Source organism: Histoplasma capsulatum (genome assembly GCF_000150115.1).
Source record: "Histoplasma capsulatum G186AR genomic scaffold supercont2.2, whole genome shotgun sequence".
NCBI classification, from domain to species: Eukaryota; Fungi; Ascomycota; class Eurotiomycetes; order Onygenales; family Ajellomycetaceae; genus Histoplasma; species Histoplasma capsulatum.
Genome location: NW_025544802.1, coordinates 2,613,716 through 2,637,971, shown reverse-complemented (window position 1 = coordinate 2,637,971; position 24,256 = coordinate 2,613,716). Strand labels below are relative to the sequence as shown.

The window sequence follows — 24,256 nt, the reverse complement described above, 5'->3', positions numbered from 1 at the left end:
GGCCCCGTTGCCTTTCTTGGCAATGTTTTCCTTTTTGCTAACGATAAAGCAGAGTGCCGCCCAAAAATTCGTCCGTAATCATTACCATCTCATGGAGGAAATGTTGCAGTAAGTATGGCAGGAAAAAATGAGAAATGAAAATGAAAGAAATCAGGACAAAGATGACAAAAGATAAGACCGAGTATAGTAAATCACGAATAACCCAGGGAGGGGTGGTTATGGCACGCGGGTTCAGGTGAAAAATTACTTCGAACTCTTCCACCAATCCCTCACAATGACGCTATGGAACATCATCGCAGCTTAGGTATCATCACGAAATGCTGGAAATATAGGAGTCCTGTCCATCGGAAGCTGTGAGCGTGCTCCCTGAAGAGGGAGTGGTGCATGGGATGGAGTCGGCATCATGGGAGACATGAAGTGTTGAGGAATCACCCCAGAATTACCGTTTCCATAGTCAACTTGGTTAAAAATGGGGTGTTGGAATGAGGGCGTGGGCCAGGGGCCATAATTCCCAGCTGTTTGGTTTTCTGGGACGGAGCTTCTAGGATTCATATACTGGCCTTCGATAGGGGACTGAGGTAAACCCTGGAGGTAATTGATATTAGACGTAGTGGGCCTGTCATCAATTGAGATGGGACTTCCCATCGGAGTGAATTTTTCGTAGTCGGATTTTATGCCCATGGGGGAGAGAGGATTGGGTGTGGCCGATTCAAAAGGAGCCGATATTGTGGTTGAAAAAAGCGTATTCCTGTTCTCGCCGAGGTCAAAGGTAGGAACGACCCGGTTGTGCATTGGCAACACATGGGGTGTCATTTTCACGCTGCTTTGCTGCTCATTTAGACTCGCTAGCTCTGGTACATAACCTTGTTGTTGCTCAGAATCAGACGCAGTTTCCGAGTCCTCCCTAATGCCACGATTCATCTTTTCTCTTTTGACAACATAAACCAAAGTATCGGCATCTGAAGTAAACATGGGAATTATATTAGATTATAGAAATCCAAAACGAGAGAGGCACTTCACGAACCGATTTCTCCCCGCTCATAACGCTCTTCCTCCTCCCTAACGCGGTATATTTCATCCAGAATAGATGCCTTTTCAGGAGGCCTACATTGTTTTTGCGCTTCTTCACCAGCGGCTTTGAGTTTCCGGGCTGTGATACCGTGCGATTTGCTCAAATTGCGAAATATATGAATAAGAAGTTTCACACGCGCTATGATCCATAAGCGTTTGTTTGACATTTAGAGAGAGATGGATGGGTTTAAGGAAGAACTTCTTACGAATTTTCTTTAGATGGTCAGGTTCCTTATGAATCACATCGGTAGGCCACCATTCTGGCTTAGTTTTCTCGGGATCCCTGATCTCTCCTGGGCCCGCTTTTCCTCCATTGTATGGATGCTTTGCCTGCTTCCGAGGCTCGATGAGCTTGATATAAGCCTTTGCAACTTGGCGACAGTTGATCTGCTGAAAAGCTCTGAAGGCTTCTGCATAATAAGCCAGCATTTTTTCCTCGTCTCCAATGGGCAAGCCAATATTGTTCACAGGCTGGTCTTCAAATTCGTCATCTTCTTCCTCAGATACTGCATTTACTGTATACTCCAATCGCTGGCGCTTCTGTGCAGGCATGTTTTTGTAGGAAGATAGATATCGGGGTCGCCTAGCTCTTGGATTGCGTGTTGGGTTTGTATTCAATTGGCCTGTTTTCCCCTTAATAATTGTTTTGCACAAAGATATATTAGGCTTACAAACCTGGAAACATTGATTGGGAAGCATGCTGGAAAAACCGCTCTTCGAAGTCCTGAAGAAATATTTCGCTCTTATGATCAAGCATAGATGGAGAAAGCTCATAGCGGACATTTCCAGACACATCAAGATATGCCAGCGCATAGTGACGGTATGGGATATGGATCGCAGAGCGAGATTCAACCGTGAATACATCCTACACCAGGTTAGCTCCTTGGTAGTATTATAGACACAGGGACATATCCACATACGGACGAGGACTCCCAAGATTGAATCCCTTCCATCGATTCATTATTGCGAGGTTTCAGGTGAGGCCCTGAAGGAACGCTGGCTACAGGTCTGGCAACCATGGTGCTGAAATAGGGTGTAGTTTATAATATTTTATTTTATCTGATAATCGGCTTGTAGATCATGTAAATGCCGTATGAGCTGATGATTCAGTCCGACGCCTCTAAAACGAGAGGCGCGATTTCCGGGGTAATATCCGATCTCCCTTGACAATACGTGTATTCTCCAAAGAGACGACTTGAAGGAGAAAGGAAAGAGACGTGAGAAATCTATTGGAACCTAAAAGATCGTTGGATGGATAATGGGTAATCGAGGAGACCTCCAAGAAAGGCTGTAAAGAACGAATTCAATTAGAATGAGAATGTATCGTGACAGGATTTACCCTCCGACATATGTAGCCCCGATTCAGTTGTTGGGTACCTTTGGTCAGGTAGCAGTGCTGGTGATGTTGGTGACAAAATCAATGCATGGGAAGTAGGGGAACGGGCATTTAAATACCATATACGTCGCTAGGACATTCATTTCCAGCAGGATGAAGTAGTTGGGTGAACAGCACCTTGATGATCTACTAGCAAGGCAGTGGCGGCTGTTCAAAACGAGCAGTGATATCCAAGAAACAGCGATTGAAATCCATCGCACACAAGTGTGCGACCTGGCTGTAACGGCAAGCTGCTTCATCTCCCCCGGTTCAACTACCCCTCCACCTGCAGCGTGATCCAACATTTCCGGTTCATTGCGAGGCCAAGCTCCCCGAGTGGCTTGTCAATGCTTGAGTGGGGTCCGACCAGGGCTAAAACTAATGGGGGGGGGCCGATCAGGGTGCTCAGGTAGCAAGGATGATTCGTGAGCTGCTGCCAAGAGACGGATCATGCAACAAGGACCGTGCGGAAGCTTTCAGAGGAGTCTCGAGCATACATCCGCAGCAAGAAGTCCCAGGGGCTTGAAGGGAAGTGGAAAGGAGGATACAGAAGCCCCAAAGCGACGAGTTTTGGAAACGCCACTGTCAGTGACATTTCCATTCGATAAACATACACCAGTATGAGCGGATTCTCGTGTCAATCCTAACAGTAGTATTATGATTGTTATCATCCTTCTTCTTTCGTTCAAACACTGGGATGCCGTTGGGTCTTCCAACGGTTTTGATCTTCTATTGCGTATATCCTTTCGACACTTCGTTCCCCAATGATTCTGAAGCTCATTGAATAGTAATTCCGAAGGCTTGGCTCAATAGACCGCGTTCGACAAATTGGGATCCCTGATGCCAATACCAAGTGAAGAACACGAGCCCACTTTGGAAAACATGGATCAGATCGAGACGCTCAAGGGCGAGGATAATCTAGATCCTTGGTCCAACCGCTATATCCGCCTCTAATTATGATTGTTTTTATGGGCCGTCGTCTCTTCTTCGGGTTGTCCCGCCTTCTATTTTGGCTCAAAATCTCCAAGTTCAGGCCATGAGACCGAAACCTTGAGACCTTTTGGCACATTATTGGTGCAGCCAGAATCTGCAAGGTTCGATCGCGGGATCTGGGGTTGTGGGGCCGGTGTCGAATCGAGGAACTAAAATCTCTCAAGAGTCGAGTGGCACCAACTAAAAAAGCTGTGAACCAGGCAACTAGCGGCCTCGTTTCTGAGAACGAAGCGACTCCCGCAAACGGGGAAGTATCAATGGGTCGGCTAAATAGAGAAAGTTACGGCCCGCCTGAAATTCCGCGAGGCGACGTGCCTGTGCATCTTCAAATAAGCAGCTCTGGCGTGCACGCCGTCGTAATAGAGCATGTTTCATTTCGCCTGTGGAAGCGCAAGATTTCAAGTTTCTCCTGGCACTGTCTGGACGGGCCGTCGCGGGCGACAGATAGGCTAATTCAAGCTTGAAATGCTCCCTGTCCATATCAATCAGGTTTATACGCTTCCCGACAATCCGGGTCAATAATGTGCTGTCATCAAGCGTTTTGGAATCATACCAGGATGTAGCATGGGCGATGTAGTTTTGTTGGAAAAAAATCATCTATTAGTGAGGTGGCAATTGTAAACATTGTTCCTGCACGCTGTTGCAGGATAGCTCCTGATTCGGTGCCCATTACATGCAAAGAAACCCGCGATATCCAGCCCTGGCTGTTATAGCCAGATAAATGTTGCCGTTCAGGGGAAATCGTCCTTGTTGCTGGACGTGGGGGGCTGAGGTGGAGCCTGAGGGTTTCCTAATCGGGCAATCTGGAAACAACCGGGTTTGATACCTCAACGACAACTCTTCAACAACGTCAATGGTCTATGCAAACCAGCCAACGCTTAGCCTCCTCCGAATAAGCTATCCTGTGGAATCGCCGTCTTCTATCATTGCTACCGGAAGCATGGAATGGTCTCTCCGCCACTCCGCGGGAATAACCCCCATCCGCTCACCGACAAGGGTTCTGGAATGGCTCAGTCAGCCTTGGACATCCGAACCCCATTCGTGAAAGGCAACACAGACTTGAATCAGAGCCCTGGAAGATGAAGATCTTGGATCCTAAGCCTAAGCCTCTGGAGTGAACTTCCGGGCCAGCTTCAACGTCACATTCCACAACTTTGCCTCCCTGGACTGCCTCCCTGGACTGCCTCCCTGAATCGATTTAGATTGCAGGATGAACCCTCCTGTCTGATGTTGTTTTCATACTTGGAAGTTTCTTAAATGAATAATACCCTCGTTCCAGTAACTAGTCGATTTGCTGGGCCATTGAGGCATCCCTATGCAGACAACATAGGATACAGTGGAAGTTGAACGGCGGCGAAATGCCATGGGCTTTTGAATCCGTGACTGATGGTGGAGGTCAAATGGATTGCAGCATTGTGCGAGATGGCATCCCATCTTGCATGAAACAAAATTTCTTGATCGGATGGAGACCTTAGCATGAGCGTGTTGTGGGTCAAAGCCCTCGAAAGGGTGAAGTCCCGTTCACCTCCCGCATATCCAGGGAACCCCTGGAAAGAGTGCTTCACATCTCAGTCCTTTGAATAACCGCTCTGCTCGAATTATCATATAAGATTCTGTTTCATCACCTCCTTTATATTAGTTCATGTGACGCTTTTTCCTACAAGGGAATTTGTATGATGTGGGGACTGAATCGCTATGCGACTCATTACAGCATCCGAATCAAAAATCTGAGACGACCTAACAGACTGCTGTTGAAACTCTTGTAACTGCGGGCCAAGCCGGACGTAGTCCACATGCATATCAAAGATGCAGCCCGTTTGCTGCAGGGTTGCTGATTGAAAAAATTACGTTGAAACAGGGAGCAGTACCATGTGTGTTCGATGCTCATCGTTTCAGTGCGGTCAACGCTTTTCTTCTTTCTAAGATACAATTGGTGAAATACAAATCTTGTTGCGTAGTGCCTACGTCCTCAACAAAGGTGGCAACAACAAGTCCACCAGAGGGATGCAGGAAACACAATGCCACTGCAACAGCGATATTGGTTAAAAATATTCTAAAACAGACGGTCACAATACTTAATATAGTATAGCTAAGTCTTTCGCCGCGCTGGTCAATGAAGTGAGTTCGTCGAAAACTTGGATATCAGACAGCGAGAGATTTCGGAAGGCCATGCTTTTGTTTTTCGGGGTGGGTTCTCTGGCCACGTTAAAAATTGAAGATTTATGGGCTTCAATGCGGCCCTTGCACAGGTGACGCAAAGTACTTGTTGACATCTACGACATCTTTGGCACTGCTGGTGGGGGGTGCCCATATGTGAAAATTACCGCTCATACTCTTATTGGGCCCAGATCGTTAACGTCGAGAGGAGTCATAACTCGGTTTCAGGATTCGAAACACCTTTCTTTCATAGAGTGAGGAAGTATTTGTCACAAGCAGCTCGTTTACTCGTTTACACATGATCTATTTCATCAGAAGCATCAATTATGGTGAGAACGATTTCTCTCAAAACTGCCACTTGTTAATGTCGTATCAACATCATGGTCCTCGCGGTGGTCTAGTCCCTCCCTGAAGATTTCTTTTTCCGAATTTTTACTCCCTCCAATGAGCCCAATCCCTACAGAGTCCACCCAGCTGGATCGGCATGTGGGCAAAGACCATGGTGCATTCCAACCTATGAATGTATGAATGTGGACGGTCTCGCCACTCCAAAATTGCCCATGTCAACGCTGGTGATGGAGGAAGCAAACCACGGCAGTTGGAATGGCGGGACCGGGTTCAACTGCAAAGAATAAAGTGAGTAGCATCGTCAGATTGTTGTAAACTTATAAATATTAATATCTATCTGTTATTCCGACGGCATGGTCTTCAGGTGGTGTTAGAGGTTTTTGTATTTCTAGCAGACTTGTTTTGCAATCATTTGAGATTTCTTCAAGGTTTGAGGCGTATACAATCAGCGCTATCCAAACCTTTACGTATTTGCCCTTGAGGTAAGCTAATTGGCAGGAATTTTGGGCCGAACGAATGGTGATTTGCAGCGGCAATGTCAAGACTGATCATTCGGCGATCTGGTAGGTGTCAGAATGCTAGCAATCTTGATATTGAATTGAAATATTCAGGTTATATCATCATTGACGGAAACCGGATTATCCCTTGAGAGCGGCAACCCAACGCATGCTCCTGGTTGGGTCGTTTCTCCGTTTTTTTACTTTTATTTCTTCTTTCTGCTCTTCTTGCTTTTTCCGTTGGATGCCATTTCCGAGCCACTGAGGTCAGTTTACGGCGCAGAAACAATAGATTCGAATTTTGATTGGCTGGGCTCTCGGCTTTTATGTCACCCTTTTTCCACATGTTATCATTTTCATATGTTGGTCAGTCAGTGGTTTCTTCTTGCATCGGTAGCAATGTGCTCCGAGAAGCAGCTAAATGAGGATTTTGATTGATTGAGTTAAGGACGTTTGTCTTTCGATTAAAATGCAAAACTGGTGCTTGAATGTGAAATTTTAAGTTTGTCACTGATCTCGTTCCGACTCATGTCGGTCTGTCTTCATTCGAAGGGGTCAATCGAGGGCGCTCTGCGAGAGGGAGCAAGCTTGCCTCCCTGATACATTCAAAGTACATGGTAAGTATTGGATGATTTCTCTAGACTTCTTCTTGTTTTCAACTGCAGTTAGAGAGTCATTTCTAACAATAATAGAAACGTTATTCCAGTGCCCCTTTCAATATTTCGCTTTACGAAACATCTTTTTTGGAGGGGAAGCTTCTTTTCAACCCGCTCCGCTATGTTAATTGAGGGATTGGCGCATCTCCTTCAAAGTTGCAATTCTATTACTGAAGAAACAAAGCGGTCATCATTTGTGACGGCGAGCTGACACTTGACTCCTACCGTTCATGCTTTGATTCAAACAACCATAAATTCCGAACCACATCGTGTCCTCGAAGTTATAGGAAATTTGATTACAACTTCCCATATCTTCTCACAAAATACCCCGTAGAGGCGGGTACATTTAACAGGCGCTTTGGAATATTCGTCGGCATCTGGATTCACTCGCACGCGATTAGTGAACAGTATCGCTTTAACCGTCGAGGGCATCGAACGTAGTTGATGGAGGAGAAGGAGAAGAATCCGTGAGTCGCGATCTCGACGAACCTCCATTCTCCTTCCATTATTATTATTATTATTGTTATTACTACTATTAGTATTATTGATCAATATCGCATGTTGTGATTACATGCTAGTGACCGATTGCAGGGCAAGGTAGCTGGCAATTAGGAAGAAGGATTCTCATATCGGCTGTCGGCGTGCTGTCTGCCGCGTCCCGTGCTATCTTCAATGTCAGGCTCGCGACCTGGTGGCCCCTGCAGGTTGAAAAATGGTGGGGAGCATGCATTATTGTTTCTCGTTGCTCTCTTTGGACGGATGATCATAATGGCGGAATACGATGCGCACGGATGGGGAAGTGCGGCTTGCCAAATTGGATGGATTAAAAGCCGAAGTCACAACGCCGCATCCCATACATGATGGTTATTGAACTCGTAAATGGGAAAGGGCCAGTAACCCACTCTTCCACAATGTCTCAAGCATAGGTTGGCTTGGGGATCTGAATGCTCGATGGGGAATTAGCCAACTGTCATCCGGCTAGCCTAGCTGTAGCCTAACCCTAATCCTATTCATAGTACTCCGTACGGAAACATCTGAACCTAGTTCTCCTGATCCTCCCCCCGACTGTCAAACATTTTGGTTGTCATGACCGAATCCGTCACCACAGATGGGACTTCTAAAACCACTAGGGTGACGCCATTGGACGCCTCATAACGCCCCCGGAACGTCCATACCAAAGTCTTCAGACGCCCATGCAGTCACTCAGCCCCGCTATGTCAAGCATGATAAAATATGTGAATAATTATCCAGTTCAACATCACCGCTAACCCTCCCCTCAGACCCAAATTGAATAGCGCAGAATTTTACTGGCTGGGCAAGGGTGGGTCCCTCTCCTAGCTTATCAAAAGCCATGGCTTCTTCGCGAAGAGATTTCAGAACAGCTTGGACAGAAAACGTCTTGCCCAAGGGCTGACTTTATTTTTGAGACATATGGCACACACCAAATCCCCGCAGCTGGGCCCCGTTACCGGATCCCCGTCTAGTTCAGTTTGAATGCCAGCTCTAACCCGAGTAGTAAGCATACTCAGGGGTTGCTACCCCTGTCCCTGCCCGTCCTGTTGGTTCTTGGGATTGATCAAGGGTCCAGGGATGTTTAACGGATGACAGGGGTGGGTTGCAGGGGGAGACGGGCATTCTGAATTTCTGAGTCAACGTGGATGCGGCCACTTGTCCGGAGCTCATGTGCTATTCCTCTTAAGTCGCAGAAGGAGCTCCGGCCAACATTCGGGGGTGTTCGACTGTGTTGGGCGACAGGGACTACCTACAGGCTGCACAAAAAACCCCCAAACGCGCCACTTTAGCTTCCCGCCACTCACACTTACCTATGATAGTTAAGAAGTTAAAGCTCAAGCCAAGCACAAGGCCTCCAAGAGTCCAAAAATAAGGTCCCGACCCACGCTGGTCGCGGAACGGGTTATCATTGCTCTGAGCCAAAAGCAATGCGCCTCGGGGTTGTGAATTTCCCCTTACCGTTCCTGGGGTTAAGCCACCACCAGATCGTGGGCCCACTGTTTTCAATACGGACTGTCCAGGATGTCACTGACGCTGCGCAAAGATAAATGGATTGATGCTGTGATTGAGCCAGCCTCAGCTTACCGCTGACTCGGCGCGGAGTGGGCAAACCCAGCGAGAATTGAATAGGGTATAGTGTGGGGGAGAGAACAGACTTCCTTGGTTCAAGATGTTTTTATGCATGCCATCAAAAATTACAGACCAAAGACGCGTCATTGCTGGTGCATCTGGCATTAACGTTTGAATGATGGGCAATCTGTTTGAGGCCGGAGGAATCCATACGTTTTACTCTGTAGCCCAGCCAATAGTGTTTCTTACTACTACCGTCTCGGGACGGGAAGCGGGAGGCAGGCAAGAAACCCTCCGCGACATGGGCTTGAAGGGCGGGTTCTGCGGCCCCACGCAAATTGCTCTTCCGCCTCAGCTTCGGAATCATTATCGACGGTGGGGTGGGCCATGTCAAGAAGGATCGAGGAGGAACTCCTCGGGCAGATATGAGAAGGTATGGAGGGGCAACAGGGGCAAGGAGTGAAAGAAAAAGCAAAATGGTGTAGGCTTGCCCTCTTATGCTGCGTTTGCAGGGAAGGCCCGTCGCATCTTGTCCCCAAGCCCCTTAATTTTCGCACTTTCATCAGGGCTATTTCCACACCAAGAGAAAAGAACGTAAAACATCCCAGTCAATAATTCGCCTCAATATAGTAATCCGGCTCTTTAGATGTCTACTATTGTTCCTTTCCCAGCATTTTGGGTTTCTTTCAGCATACCGACAAGCTGGTCAATCCGGCTTCCCCGATGCGCTAAAGAATGAAAATCGAATCAGAAAAATTCCAGCAAAAAAAGGGGGGAGGAAGAGAGGCCATCGATAGTAGGAGAAAAATGAAGAAAGAAGCAGCGCTCCAAAACCCAAGCAAAATCTCCAAACAAGTTACGAGAAGAGGGTCAAGGGCTACAAGAAAACAAAATATTGAACATTGTGGCGGATAATATGTGCAAGTACAAGATTTCCTTCGCCGCTTCCCCTTCCTTCTTTATCTATCGCTGTACAACCCCTCATCCACGCGCACGGCGACAGAGCAGTGAATCTCGAAGAGAACAGAAGCCAAAAACCAGAAACAGGATGGGCAACGCCATTTGTTCCTTGTTTACGAAGGAAGTGTCGGCGTACTGGTGTTAGTATCACTACCGGCACTGACGCTAGTTTCCAGGAGCCCAGCCTCTTTCACAAGCTCGTAAAACTGGCCACCGCGCTGAATAAGCGCGGCTGGGGTATCGAATTCAGCAACAGATCCATGGTCCAAAACGACGATCCGATCACTATCCAGGATAGTGTTTATGCGATGCGCGATGGTGATGATGGTTCGGTCACGGAAAATGTTGCTTCGCAGCATCTGCTGTAGCAGTGCGTCTGTTTCCACGTCGACAGCGGCCTGTAAAGAAACGAATGAATGATGAGGAATCAAAATCTCAAAGTTGGCTGGACAGAAAAAGAAAAATAGAAGAAGCAAAGGAAGAGCACGGAGGACTATTGGGTGCTTTTTACTGGGGTAAAGGAAATCGTGGCTTACAGTGGCTTCGTCTAGCACCAAAATGTTACTTGGCGTTAAGAGGGCCCGGGCTAGCGAAATAAGTTGTCGCTGGCCTTGGCTAAGATTCGAGCCTAAGAATGCAAACACGTTATCAGATTAAAAAATTATAATGATAAGATATCTAATTAGCCGGGTGACTCAAAAAACTGACCTCCTTCATAGATTTGTGCATCAAGTTGTCCAGGTAAACTGGAAATGTGGTCCTTTAACCGTGCATGTCCTGATCGACAGTGGTGGTCAGCGTGGAACTAATGGTTGGGCATCCAAAGCTGAAGAGGACTCACCGAGAACACTCCAGAGCTCGGTGTCATCATGGGCGTGGCGCGGGTCGAGGTTGTCTCGAACGGTTCCTTCGAACATGGCCGCATCTTGGGGAATGATTGCCAAGCGACCCCGCAAATCGAATAGGCCAATAGAACTGATGTCCAATCCGTCGACACTGTCACAACGGAAGTCAGCAAACAAAGGTCCCAGAAATTTGACCACCCTCCCAACGAAGAGACTCACCTGATACTGCCTGATGTCCCTTCAATGATGCGGAACAACGCCAAAGTCAATGAGCTTTTACCTGCACCTGTCCGACCAACGACACCGATTTTTTCGTGAGGCTGAATTTGAAGATTTATATTCTTCAAGACTAGATCTAGGCCCTCTCGGTATCGGGTACTGTAATCTTTGAACTGTACACCACCCTGGGACGGCCACCCAATCTGCGGCCGCTTCTTAAAAATGACATCAGGTGCTTCGCTGGGTAGGTTTGCATACTCGAGCACTCTCTCGACCGATACGATGTTCGTTTCCACTTCGACTGTTTGTCGCACAATCCAATTTAGGGACTGGGTGATCTGGAGCGCGTACGACATCGAAAGGCCGACCATTCCAGCAGACAATTTGACTCCAGTTGCCACAGACAGAATCGGAAATGAGGCTGCTGCAAGGATAATCACAGAGCCAATGAACTCTAGACGCACAGCGAGCCACCTGTTCGCACTAATGGAAGGGTAGTATGCTCGAAGGTTAGCGTCCATCCGATACTCATTCTCCTTTGAGAATCTTTCCTGCTGCCTATATGCGCGAATCGTAGAGATGCCGCCGAGGGTTTCCTGGAAGTGAGCGTAGATGGGGCTCTTGCTGACACTATCTAATCTTTTAAGTTCGCGTGAAGTTCTCAAATAATACTTTTGGAATCCAAAATAAACTGCTCCCAAAGGAAGAATCATGACAAGGAAGAGTGGAGTAGACACGCTAATGACGACCATTGTAAATCCTGCTCTGGCAGCATTGACGAATAACTGGTTTTTCCATCTTAGTATTGAGTACTTAACACACAAAAATTGTTAGGGGGAAATCCTACCATATTGAATGTGCGGGAAAGAACTTCATCAACTCGATATATATCGCTAAATTGAGTAGCGTTAGCAATGAAACAGGGTTGAATTGACCAGCATCGAGGAGAAAGACAAACCTTGAGAAGCGATTAAGAATTCTGCCAGAAGGTGTGGTTTCAAAAAAGCTCATAGGAGACCTGAAAATAGCATATGCCATTCTCTCGTGTAATTTACGGGATGCCTTGACAATGCCGTTAGTGAAACATCCCATATATCAGTATAAACGCATAAATCGCCGATAAACATACCTCAATAGAGCAAAATATCCAAAGAATCAAAGTCTGTAGGACAACAAGAGCAGAAGACCCAAATCCAAACGCAAAATAAATGCCGATAAATTTCCCAACCTGCGGATTCCTTCCCGATTTTTTGTTTACATCTGACCATCTCTCTAGCCAGAAGCTGCCAGCAACCTGCGCCGTTTGTGCCAATAGAAGTGCCGTCAAATAACTCGCCACAGCATAGAGGTTGCTCGTCTTCGCATACTCGCCGTAGACACTCCATTTAACTTTTCCTTGCTCAGAAGTTTCCTTCGTCTGCTTAGATTTGAGAGCACCTTCCTCGTCCGCGACTTTGCGTGGGCCTTGCCAGCTCGCCGTGCTTGCGCGTCCTAGAGTTACAGTGCTCTCCCGCCGCATGGCACGTCCATTCTGCGCAGGCGCAAGAGGCCCCAATCGTTCCTGGGCTTCTTCTATTTCTGAGAGATCAGATTCATCCTCATTGTCAGCGATTGCTAATGTCTCAGGGCTTTTCACGCTTTCGTCTTCCCTAGAGCTATCGTTTGAGCCGGAATCATCTTCGGTTGTAGTGGTGCGGATAATATTCGCAGTCTCCCCTTTCATGGCTAGGAGTTGCTCGTATGTTCCCTTCTCAATGATAGTCCCATTCCGCAATAACGCGATAAAGTTCGCTTCTTTCAGCACAGTTATAGCATTAGTTGCGAGGATCTTTGTTTTGCCAGCCAGAACGCCATTCCGACCCAGGACTCGGTTAATAATATGCCTCCCTACATGTTGATCCACAGCGGATAGGCAATCATCCAAAAGGTATATGTCGGCACGGGCATACACAGCCCTTGCCAACGTTAGACGGGCTTTTTGGCCACCAGAGAGAGAAATACCACGTTCACCAACCTCAGTCTGGTCGCCATCTGGAAGAGTCTTGAAGTCGTCGAGCAAGGCGCATGCTTCTACAGTAACCTCGTAGAAATGGGGATCCCAGCGATGACCAAAGACAATATTTTCCCTGACACTAGCGTTCATAACCCAAGCTTGTTGTGCGACATACGCAATGCGACCTCGGACAATCACTTCTCCATTGATCTTCCAGAGATCTCCTAGCATTGCTTGTAGGAAAGATGACTTTCCAGCACCTACACGACCGACTATACAACTCAGCTCTCCTTTCCTGGCGCTGAACTCAATATTCTCCAGGGCGTTTCGACCTTCATGTTTGTTCCATGTAAATGATGCATCCCGGATTCGTACGGACTCATCTCCAGTGTGAGAAACAGCCTCCTCAAATGTAACCGCATTTTCCTGCAATTCTTCCCCCGTGAAGTATGTCGTGAGGCGAGACACTGCGACTGAAGCCTCGATGATGGACGTGATGACCATGGGGAGAATAGACAGAGGAAACGTTAGTAGATTGAAAAGGGTTAATGCTGGGAAAACAATCTCCGTCGTCAAAGGTTTTTCATTCGTCAAAACAAACACGGCGAAAGTGGAGCAAGAGACTAGGAATGGTGTCGATGACCAAGTAAAGTTAGCAACGGACTGTGTGGCGCCAATTTTTCTGAGTGTATTTAACTCCAGGTCATTGCGAACGTGGTTTAGCTTGTTCATAAAAGCGGTATTCCAGGCATAAAGCTTGATAGTTTTCATGTTGTTCAGAATTTCGGTCATTAACCTGGTTCGCTGGTCCTTATTTTTCATTTGCTTGATTTGAAGGTTTTTCATTATCCTTGCAATAAGCCCATTAAGTGGAACCATCAATATCATTACCCCAACACCGGCAAGCATACTCAACCCAAGAAGCTGGTATAGAGATATCATACAGAGTGTAATTTGAAACGGCGCAGACCACAGTTGCATTCCAAACTGAGCCAGGTCAGAAAGTCGTTGCTGGTCAACGGCCATATGGTTGACGATATCACCAGTGGTTTTTGAAGCGCGGCCCTCATTCGAAAGTTTCAGGGACTTTGTGTAGATCATGGAGGTCAGCGAAGACTTAACACGCATTCCAGTTTCAAATGCTCTCTGGAAATACTGATGAAGGCAAGCCGTCTGGCTTACTGAAACAAGGAACATGGCGAGAGCAATTGCAACACCCCGAGCAACTGGTTGCGGGGTGTCAGACCGAAATGAATCAATGAATGTGATAAGGAGCCGTAGAAGCTGAGGTTGGATAAAAGCCAAAATGTCACTCCCACATTTTATCACAGCCCCCCGGAAATATGGTGCGCTAAACGCTCTGAATAAAGCAAACCAGAGCGACGGTTTTTTCTTTTTCAGTTCATGAGCCCACGCTTTCTCCAATTCGCTACCGGTGACATATGTGGTATCCCTGCGACGCAGATTCCACAGATCATCTTGGGTGAGAAAATTGTTGTAACCAAACTTCATCAAAGGCGTCATCCAAGAGAAAGTCAAAACGGAAAAGATATCAGCATATTCGTACGGGCACTCGTCCTCGTCTCCCAGCGCATCATATGCGCTTTGTTGCTTCTCGATAAAATATTCCAACACAAACTCGGTTATGACAAGGCCAAGACCGACAGCGAACGTGATAAAATAGGGCAATTGATGTCGGTACAATTGCTGGGAAACGAGAGATCGGAGTTTAACGGCGTAGACGATCATTAAAAATAGCCAGTAGAATAAAACGACCCCGTTCGGTTGTCGGCTCCTCCAATGCTCATAGTATTGCACAGCATATATAACGCCCAACGATGCGAGAATGAGGATAGTTGTCCAGAACCTAAAGTCTCCAAACCATATCTTGGGGGAAGTCTCCACCTGAAGTGAAGCTTGGAGCATGGTCACCAAGATGAGAGCCCATATGACAGCCTATAACGGTATTAGATCTCAAAAAAAAAAAAAAAAAAAAAAAGAAAGAAAGAAAGATAAAAAGAAGAAAAATATAACACCTTGAGGAGAAGGTCACAGAACAGCTTACCAACTTTGCGTAGAAATGCCAATTCTTCTGTACGGGCTGAGCGGTCCTCTTCGTAAATAAGAACCAGATAGCACCAGCGCCCATAACCAGACCCCAAACGGCCACCAGAGATACCCAGACATCTAGAAAACAAGGTGTGAAGTCGAACCTCGTGCCGCTTATCGGACCCCATCCTTCACTATCGCCGCAGAAAGCTTGCCGGCGGACGAGAGCTGAAGGCAATGAGGAGCTGACATTGGAAGATCGTGAAGCGGATAGGACCACTTGAGGGATTCCATTCAGAGCCATATTCGGGCCAATGAAGCGTGGGCCGTAAAATGGGAAGAGCCAGCGGCAGCGGGTGCTATGACACCCGGAGAGGTGGTGAGAGGGACACAGACAGCGAGTTGTCGTGGAATTTGTTTCTTCTTTGCCGGGGATGATAACGAATTTAAACGGCACCAGAACCGGCGGAGAAGCTTGGACCCCATGGAAAACGCTGGCTTACTAAAGCACCTGGCAGCCACGGCGCAACTAGACTGCAAGGGGACTAGTGCCTGTCATCGTTCTATTTCTATTTTCTCCGAGCTGCTTCGGCATGCGCGGAGTAGATGCTCTTGCTTGTGCATGCAGAGGCTTCAGGATCCAGCTATGTTTAAATGGAGAGATGAGCTGTAGCTATTTTATCAGGTCAATATTGGTGCTTCCAGTCGTGCACAGGTCGTCGCGCGTCAGTGTGTGTTGATGTAACCCTGTCACCTCGTGTTTCGTGCAGCAGATCCACGCATCAAAGTGCAGCCTGGAGAGAATCGATTTGTCATCGTGCGCATTGCTAATCACAGTGACACTCATCCAAGGCGGGAATTCGGGCCGGTCATACAAAAGTCCGCTACGTCCGTTAGACCCGAGCATTCAGTTTTCTACTGGCGGTGCCTGGTGCCCTGAATCCATGAATACATAGTACTATAAAAAACAAGGGGTTCCCTGTTGCCATTGGCACTCCGTTGCATCCAACCCGCCACCCAGCAATGACTCAGGATAAGATGACTGTTCGGTTCTCATGTTGACTCTCTTTTGACGCACCTAAGTTGAAGGCTTCGCTTGGCGGTCATGGCAGAGAGTACGATGTCACTAACTACATACAGACTAGCGCATACTTGCACTTTCTCAGTTGAAGAACATCTATAAAAACCTAAGGAGAGTGTCGGTCTGATTCCAGTATATATTTAAATTTTCAACCAACAGAAGAAGGAGGGCACTGTCGCCATGGCGCTGGATGTCCATACGGGACAAGAGCTTCTGAAGCGACCGTTATACGGTGAGCATAGCCTCATTTGTACTCAAGTTCGTCTTGTCGTGGGGAAGCTAACAGATTGCACCCTGTGTGTCTATGCGTAGTATTCGATCTCCCAGCACAGCTACTTGCTTCCCTATCACGAAAGGCTACTGGCGCGCAATCTCCTGTTCCTCCAAATTTAGACGACCGCCATAAAACGTTAGACCAAGCGGAGCGGTCAGATGGAGCGACGGGCGTTACGACATGTTCATTGTGCCATGTATCCTTCCAGGACGTCCATGAACAGAGGGACCATGTAAAGTCAGACCACCACAGATACAACTTGAAATCACGATTGCGAGGAACGCCCGTGTTAAATGAGGTCGAATTCAATAAGGCGATTGGGGAGTTGGATGAATCGATATCCGGGTCTGAGTCGTCATCGGACGAAGAAGAGGAGGTAGAAGAAGGACAAAAACCACCTGATACCACGCTTACGGCACTCCTTAAGAAACAGGCCAAAATATCATCTACGGCAGAAGCGGAGGAGATAATAGCGAAACAAACAAGAAACCCTGGGAAACATCCGTTGCTCTGGTTTTCAAGCTCTTTGCTTCCACAGGCAACGTCCTTGGGTATCTATCGAGCGCTTTTCACCAACACAGAGCAAGAAGAAACCGACCATTTATTAGAATCTCTGAGGAATAAGCAATACAAGGCATCGCTGTATCAACCAAACAAAACCTCCCATACCAGTGATAGAACCAGCAAACTCCAACAGCCCAGTCCCCACGTGTTCCTGTGTATGATTGGCGGCGGGCATTTTGCAGCAATGATAGTGGCCTTAGCGCCAGAGATAATAAAGAAACCCGGTGGAATTGAGGAGCGGCAGGCAAGGGTACTCGCTCATAAAACATTTCATCGATACACAACAAGGCGAAAACAGGGTGGCTCCCAATCCGCCGCTGATGCGGCACATGGAGCTGCACATTCCGCAGGTGCGTCGATCCGAAGATACAACGAGGCTGCATTGCAAACTGAAATCAGACAGTTGCTGGGAAGCTGGAAGGAAATAATCGACCAAGCACAACTGCTCTTCATAAGGGCGACGGGAAACATGAATCGGAGAATTTTATTTGGGCCGTACGATGGACAGGTGCTCAGGTCTTCGGATTCCAGACTTCGCGGATTCCCGTTCACAACCCGGCGAGCCACACAGGGAGAACTTATGAGAGCATTCACCGAACTTACTCGTGTAAAAGTTAGCCACATTGATGAAGCGGCGCTTGCACTAGAGGCCGAAAAGCCGAGTGAAACAATGTCCAAATCATCCAAACCATCTTCACAGCAATTACAACAGCAACAGCAAAAACTATCCCAAGAGGATGAGACCATGATATTACATTCTTCCCAAATCCAAGCTCTAATCCGCCGTTCAAAAATCCCCGCGCTAATATCCTACATCACAAACAACTCCATCCCTCCATCCTTCACATTTCACCAATCCTCTTCCCAGCAAATGCACCACTCGCCAACACCTCTTCATCTTGCCGCAAGCTCCAACTCTCCCGCAATCGTCCTAGCTCTCCTCACAAAATGCAACTCAGACCCCACCATCTTAAACGGAGAGGGCAAGCCACCCTTCGACCTAGCGGGCGACAGGCCCACACGCGACGCCTTCCGCGTCGCCCGCCACGAGCTTGGCGAATCGAAATGGGACTGGGACGCCGCCCACGTCCCACCCCCGCTATCCAAGACAGAAGCGGAGAACAGAACAGAGCGCGAGAGGCAAGCGGCTGCAGATGCAGAGGCTAGCAGGCGGAAAGCTGAGGCAGAGCGTTTGAAACGAGAGGATGCTGAAAGGGCTCTGGGGAATCGGAAGAAGGCGGGCGGGCAGCGCCTGCTGGAGAAGACCGGTGCAGAAAAACGGGAGGAGGAGATGAGAGGGATGACGCCGGAGATGCGGACGAGGCTTGAGCGGGAGCGGCGGGCGAGGGCTGCGGAGGAACGGATTCGAAGAATGCAAGCCGGCGGTGGGTTGTAAAGTTTGTAGATTTATTTTAATACCACCTCCCAGTCCGTAACATAGCCAGTTATCCCTGCTATGGGAGCTACTATTTATTCTCTTTCATGGTATCTAGTAGATTTCCTGGAAGGATGATAGGAACTATCTCCAACGCCATCGTCTAGTGGAACTTCATATCAACCTTCATCCTTTTCCAGATGACTCTATACCGGAGAGTTTGCATGATATATAACATGGATCGATGATTCAAATATCTAATCCTGACAGATAAGGCTTCTGTCCCATGAAACCTACTCTCTTTTGCGAAGGAACCATGCTTCGTGTTGATCATGAATATATCAGCCCATACCGGATGACGCATAACGAATTTGCCCACAATACGAAGCAGATCACCCTCCTAGCTCCACCAAATAGTCACCAGGGACAGATACATGAGCGACACATAAAATAGAAGCTTGATGGATCCTTTTTGACGATACCACTAACCACACACACAGGTCAAGTCTTACTTTTGCCGGTAGAGTCGGACTGAGAAAGAACATCATCACCACCCACTATAACCAGCATGTATGCCCCCTGCTGGCATCGTCCCCCTGACCAAGCAGCGGTGGGTGGACTGTACTATGCATACAGCCCCGCTTTGCTACTGGCTAGACAAAGTCCTTTGACGATGCAAGCGGTTTATGGGGTCTGTTTACTTCGCTATCCCTCCAGCCAGCTCTATTTTGAGGGGAAGAGGGTGTCATAGATTCTGTTCCTCGCCCAGAGGTAGAATCCCTTTTTGGAGTTGGATGTTATTCAAAAAGAGTCATTTCAAAATCGAAAATAGTCAGCCAGTCATCTGAGTGCCATATTCTGAATCGTACCTCCTTTTGTCCTATGTGGGAGTGCTCCGTGATAAAGTAGCAAGTGACCATCGAACTAGAAAGCTTGTCTATTTATATATAGACAACTATATATGACGGTCCAAAAAGTTTAAGCTCGCAGAGGGATCTAAAACGAGTTGACACCAACAAAGACAAAGATACGAGGCACCATACCACCAAGCGTGTGTGGATTTCAAATATGAAATAAAACCCCAAGACCAAGGAAGGATTTGGTGGGAATATCTCGCGGTGGTGAAGTGCGAGATAGCATTCATTCCCTAGCACGCTCTCATGACAGTGATCCTGCCCACCTTTCTCTCCTGGTCTTCAACAACTCCATCCTGTGTTAGAAAATAATGGTCACACCTCCAAAGCGTGCATTTGTCATTTTATTTTTACAGAATGGAAGGCATATTATTCTAGCTATTCTTTTCAGACAGCTGCCCCTTTTTCTATTTCTATCATAACTTGATATTTTCTTATATCAGTCACTCTGCCCCGGATCACCTCCTCAGTGTGAACGAACGCGGGTGTCAATCACACTCCAGCTTCCCAGCCCCTAGCAACAATAATGGCTCCATCTATCGAGCCGGGTAGATCTCCGTCCTCTCCCGACTCGACCTCTCTGGTTGGATATCTCCATGTGTGGAATGATGGGAATCCTGCCGGCCGTACGTTTGAAGTCCTCACTATCCCCAAACGACTTCCCATGATAGCACCATAAGTGACAGACAATTCCTCCACCTAATCTAACCAAGGCCATGTTTTGCAAGCAGAAATCGACATTCACGCAGATGAGGAACTCATAATCGGTCGCAATCCTAGGAAATGGTAGGCTGGAGACGAATGATCCACAGCGAATAGATTCCCCCCAGCCCCATACTGGTTGCTGAATATAACTGATCGATCATTCCCATCCCTACCTGGCTTAAATATAGTAACGCTCCGATCTTTGGCGATATGTCAATCTCCGGCAAACACCTGCGGATCTACACTATCATCTTCGACAACGGGAATCCGGGCGAGGTCGGCCCGTTGGTGTATGCGCAGAACCTGTCTCGGTATGGAAGTGTGTGGAAATCGGTAATAACCAAGAGAGAAGATGCTGCGGTGCTGCTAAGTGACGGGGATACGGTGGAACTGAGCCCGTTCACTTCCCTCAAGTTTCGTGCAAGAGAGGCACCACAGATGGTGGCCTTTAGTGAGGCTCAAAGAAAGGAGATGAAGGTTTTTGCTTCCCTTCCCCTTTTTCTACCCGCCACCCTTAATTGGCCACACCCCGGATGGTCATATGGCTTGTAACAACCAATGGAGAGAACTAATGAAAGAAAAATAAAATAAAATATAGCGGTTCAAAGACAGATACGTAATCTCGAATAGGCTGCTGGGGTGTGGTGCGTATGGAAAAGTCTACATGGCTGTGAGCATAAAATACAGGAAGCAACTTGCCTGCAAAATCATCGACATTGGCGGCTTGAAAAAACGGCTCTATTGCATTAAATTGCGGAAGCATACTGAATTGCGCGCCCCACGTCCTGCAGCTGAGGTTGATGTCGAAGAGGAGATGGAGAAAGTCAAATACTGGGCTGATAGGAGACGTGAGACCTTGGGCATCGAGGCGAAACTTGAAATTTATCAGCGGGAAGTGGATATCTTGAAAGATCTTGACCACGTATGCGCTCTTCACATTGATTCCTGGCAATTGCTTTGGCAATCCCACAGATCAAAACTGATCAGGCAAATAGCCGAATATCGTAAAACTGGAGCAAGTGATCATGGGTGAGAACACTGTGTATGTTTGAACTTCTTCTAAGGCTGTGAAGGTGAGAGAGAAAAGGGTGCGTGATGCTGACTTCCTAAAACAAAAAACAGTTATATCTTCCAGGAACTGGTTACCGCAGGAGACCTATTTTCGTTTCTCGAGTACAAAAAATTTAACCTCTCTGATTCGGAGGTGGCGGTAATAGTGCGCCAAGTCGCAGCCGCCATAAGCTATCTTCACGGTAAAAACATTGTGCATCGTGACATCAAACCTGATAACGTCTTGATGACATCGCTTTCGGACGGTGCGCGTGTTGTCCTGACAGATTTTGGCTGTGCACGGCGCCTTGAGAAGGAGAGCAGCCGGATGAAGACTTCAATCGGGACACTTGAATATACTGCACCGTGAGTGTATATCGATGCCCCTGGCATACGTGATATATGAAGTGTGAGAAATCATTAATTTTTACTCACATACATCCCCCCGCAAACCAGTGAGGTACCTCAATCAGAACCCCCCTGCAAAGGACAAGGATACACAAAGGCCGTGGATATGTGGTCGTTAGGCTGTCTCACAGTTGTCCTCCTCACGGGCGGGTCACCCTTCACCGATCCCGATACGGGCCAGTATTCCCAAAAGATGGCCCGAAACTGCGACCTCAGCAGCCTCGAGCAGGAAGAAGATTGGCAACGCGTCGGCCTACGCGCGAAAGGTTTCGTCCGCAAACTCCTCGTCCTCGATGAAAATGTGCGCATGACGGCCGACCAAGCCGTTTCACACAAGTGGTTCACAAACCCAGCGTATAAACGGGAGTTTGAGGACTTGTCGAGGCGAGCCGCGATGCAATGGAGGCCAAAAGAGCGCCAGGTCATATCCAAGGAGGATATCGATGATCACGCGAGCAGGAACAGCCTCACGTTTTGGAAAAAGTCGGACGACACGCCGCTGGAATGGCCGTATAAACCGTATCCGTACCAGGTTCATGAAATTCTTTACTCGCGGCAGTACCCAGCGAAAGAGCAGGGGAGGGAAGTGTTACGGTGTGTAGATATAAAAAAAGAGCGGAGGATTTATCCCTGTGGTGATATCCGGCCACAGGCGCCGCAGCGTGTCGGTTCAATTACATTTTCGCAGATAGGAATGGCTGATACCCATCGTATCTCGACACCAACTTCCTCATCTTCGGAGATGGGAGAAGAAGATGTAAATGGAGTTGGGGGCGGGGTCGGGACCGGGGCAGGGGAAGTGGGTGCAAATGCAAAAGAGGCGCAAGCGATGGACTCTACAACGTTGAAGAAAAGCAGCTCCGATCCGCCAAGTCGCAATTACGATGATAACGGCAATGGCACCGTGGAAGAAATGGACGGATCGCGCTTGCGCATGCCTTTCAGCCCAAATGCATGGATCGAAGAACCCAAACAACCCTCCGAGCCTGAGCAACAGCAGCAGCAGCAGAAACACAAGCAGCGACAACACCACCAGCTACCGGAACCCATCTCAGTCCTAACTCGCAGCACAAAGACGACGGAGTCACAACGACACCCACCCCTTCCACAGTCGGCGCATACACCGTACTTCCAGCCACTGAAAACGGGACCCAACGGCTTCACGCCCACCCGCATGCCTATGCCCATCACTCACAACCATCCAAACGACAACCGGAGACCAGTGGCCAGAGGCATGAAACCCCCAGATCAGAAGGCGCGCACTTTCGTGAGCCTCACGGGGGAAATCCGTTTCAGCGAGGTTTCTTCTGGGGGAAGCGGGAAGGTTATCACTCCTGCTCTGGATGGGAATAACAGTGGAGGTGGCGATGGCGATGGTGATAGCGATGGGTGTGGCGATGATTATTATAAGAAAAACCAATTCTCTTCGTCACCTCCGCGGCCGCGGCAGCGTAGTCCGAGGAAGCGGAACGGGGCCAAACGAAGCATATATGACTTCCTAGAGGACAGCGGAGGCGGAGGAGGAGCAGGGGAAGGAGAAGAGGACGAAGTGTACGAGGAGATCGATGATCGGATTTCCGGGAGGAAGAGAAGGGTCGTGTATGGGGAGTGGTGACAGAAGACAGGCGGCTCGGTAACCACCCCGAACGGTGGGTTCCAAGTACTTCTTTTATCTTTTTTTCTTTTTTGATTACTTTCTTTCTTTTTTTTCAACTTCTTTTTATTCTCTTATTTTCTTATGGTTTGTTCACATATTAGATATCATTACTTAGGATGTTCTGGGAGGATTGGGGGATGGAGAAGGATAGGCGTTTCTGTAATCGATCTGGCAGCTGGGAGAATTTGATTGATGTCATGGGCAATGGACAACAGCATGGATTGTGGGGGATGGATGACAACAGGTAAACAAACCGGGGGGGGGCGCTGTTGAGAGTTTTTGTTTTTGTTTTTGTTTTTTTTTTTTTTTTTTCCTTTTTTTCTTTGCTTGTATGATGTATTTTCGCCTCTTTTCATGCGCGTCTATGTCTATTTCTCATTTCACCTAGCATCGTTTTTCGTGATTTGAGAAACCTAATATAATATAATGAAAGGAGAGGGGGCCCCGTCACATGTCGTGAAGGGGGAATCTGCCAAAAGAAGCAATGGCAACTTATGTACTGTACGGGGTTTTATACAATGATTCTATGGTAGTTCAATTAGTTAGCGAGGAAGACATCCTATAATACACTATAACAGATGATCAGATTATGTATGGTACACGCAAGAGAGAGAGAGAACGGGGGGGCGTGGTTAAATACAAATGAAAGAAAAACAGCGACGAAAATTTGCTAGTAAAAACCAACATTACCTTTTCTTATTCATTCATTTGTCTTTCACAATCATTCATGTTCATCCTTAGACTATCGTCCATAACGCCGATTTGGGCCCTGGCATATCAGCAGACGCCCCACAGGTCTACCCAAGGTGAAGAAAAACAGAAACGGGGTCCCGGAAGCACATCTCATCTTTCCACCACACCGCTTCCTCCACGGCGTGAAGAGAAGAAAGAAACAGGCAGACAGACAGACGTCTAGCCACCGGGCCCCCAGCTGCAAAAGGAAGAACGGAGACGGGCGAAGGACACCCGGTCCTCTCAGCCAG

General features: G+C 47.8%; 6 protein-coding genes across 6 annotated transcripts; 2 read left to right on the top strand and 4 right to left on the bottom strand.

Moving 5' to 3' along the window:
• Positions 1 to 300: 300 nt before the first annotated feature.
• Positions 301 to 2,090, bottom strand: HCBG_02081 (uncharacterized protein; the record flags this gene model as incomplete). The annotated part of the gene is made up of 5 exons (XM_045429130.1): positions 301 to 959; positions 1,025 to 1,210; positions 1,278 to 1,694; positions 1,747 to 1,936; positions 1,992 to 2,090. 5 exons carry the CDS (start codon positions 2,088 to 2,090, stop codon positions 301 to 303), a joined length of 1,551 nt encoding a protein of 516 aa, XP_045290916.1.
• A 1,257-nt stretch (positions 2,091 to 3,347) lies between these two features.
• On the bottom strand, positions 3,348 to 4,036 carry HCBG_02080 (uncharacterized protein; the record flags this gene model as incomplete). Its single annotated transcript, XM_045429129.1, has 2 exons — positions 3,348 to 3,628; positions 3,724 to 4,036. 2 exons carry the CDS (start codon positions 4,034 to 4,036, stop codon positions 3,348 to 3,350), a joined length of 594 nt encoding a protein of 197 aa, XP_045290915.1.
• Positions 4,037 to 4,336: 300 nt separating this feature from the next.
• HCBG_02079 (uncharacterized protein) lies at positions 4,337 to 4,804 on the bottom strand (the record flags this gene model as incomplete). Its single annotated transcript, XM_045429128.1, has 3 exons — positions 4,337 to 4,439; positions 4,474 to 4,627; positions 4,708 to 4,804. 3 exons carry the CDS (start codon positions 4,802 to 4,804, stop codon positions 4,337 to 4,339), a joined length of 354 nt encoding a protein of 117 aa, XP_045290914.1.
• Positions 4,805 to 9,687: 4,883 nt separating this feature from the next.
• HCBG_02078 (vacuolar metal resistance ABC transporter) lies at positions 9,688 to 15,549 on the bottom strand (the record flags this gene model as incomplete). Its single annotated transcript, XM_045429127.1, has 8 exons — positions 9,688 to 10,537; positions 10,676 to 10,767; positions 10,848 to 10,916; positions 10,981 to 11,135; positions 11,204 to 12,001; positions 12,162 to 12,265; positions 12,333 to 15,152; positions 15,262 to 15,549. 8 exons carry the CDS (start codon positions 15,547 to 15,549, stop codon positions 10,253 to 10,255), a joined length of 4,611 nt encoding a protein of 1,536 aa, XP_045290913.1.
• Positions 15,550 to 16,506: 957 nt separating this feature from the next.
• On the top strand, positions 16,507 to 18,709 carry HCBG_02077 (ankyrin repeat and zinc finger domain-containing protein; the record flags this gene model as incomplete). The annotated part of the gene is made up of 2 exons (XM_045429126.1): positions 16,507 to 16,558; positions 16,639 to 18,709. 2 exons carry the CDS (start codon positions 16,507 to 16,509, stop codon positions 18,558 to 18,560), a joined length of 1,974 nt encoding a protein of 657 aa, XP_045290912.1.
• A 1,270-nt stretch (positions 18,710 to 19,979) lies between these two features.
• Positions 19,980 to 23,231, top strand: HCBG_02076 (serine/threonine-protein kinase Chk2; the record flags this gene model as incomplete). Its single annotated transcript, XM_045429125.1, has 7 exons — positions 19,980 to 20,079; positions 20,167 to 20,239; positions 20,347 to 20,491; positions 20,757 to 21,080; positions 21,154 to 21,200; positions 21,281 to 21,574; positions 21,665 to 23,231. 7 exons carry the CDS (start codon positions 19,980 to 19,982, stop codon positions 23,229 to 23,231), a joined length of 2,550 nt encoding a protein of 849 aa, XP_045290911.1.
• Between the last annotated feature and the right edge of the window lie 1,025 nt (positions 23,232 to 24,256).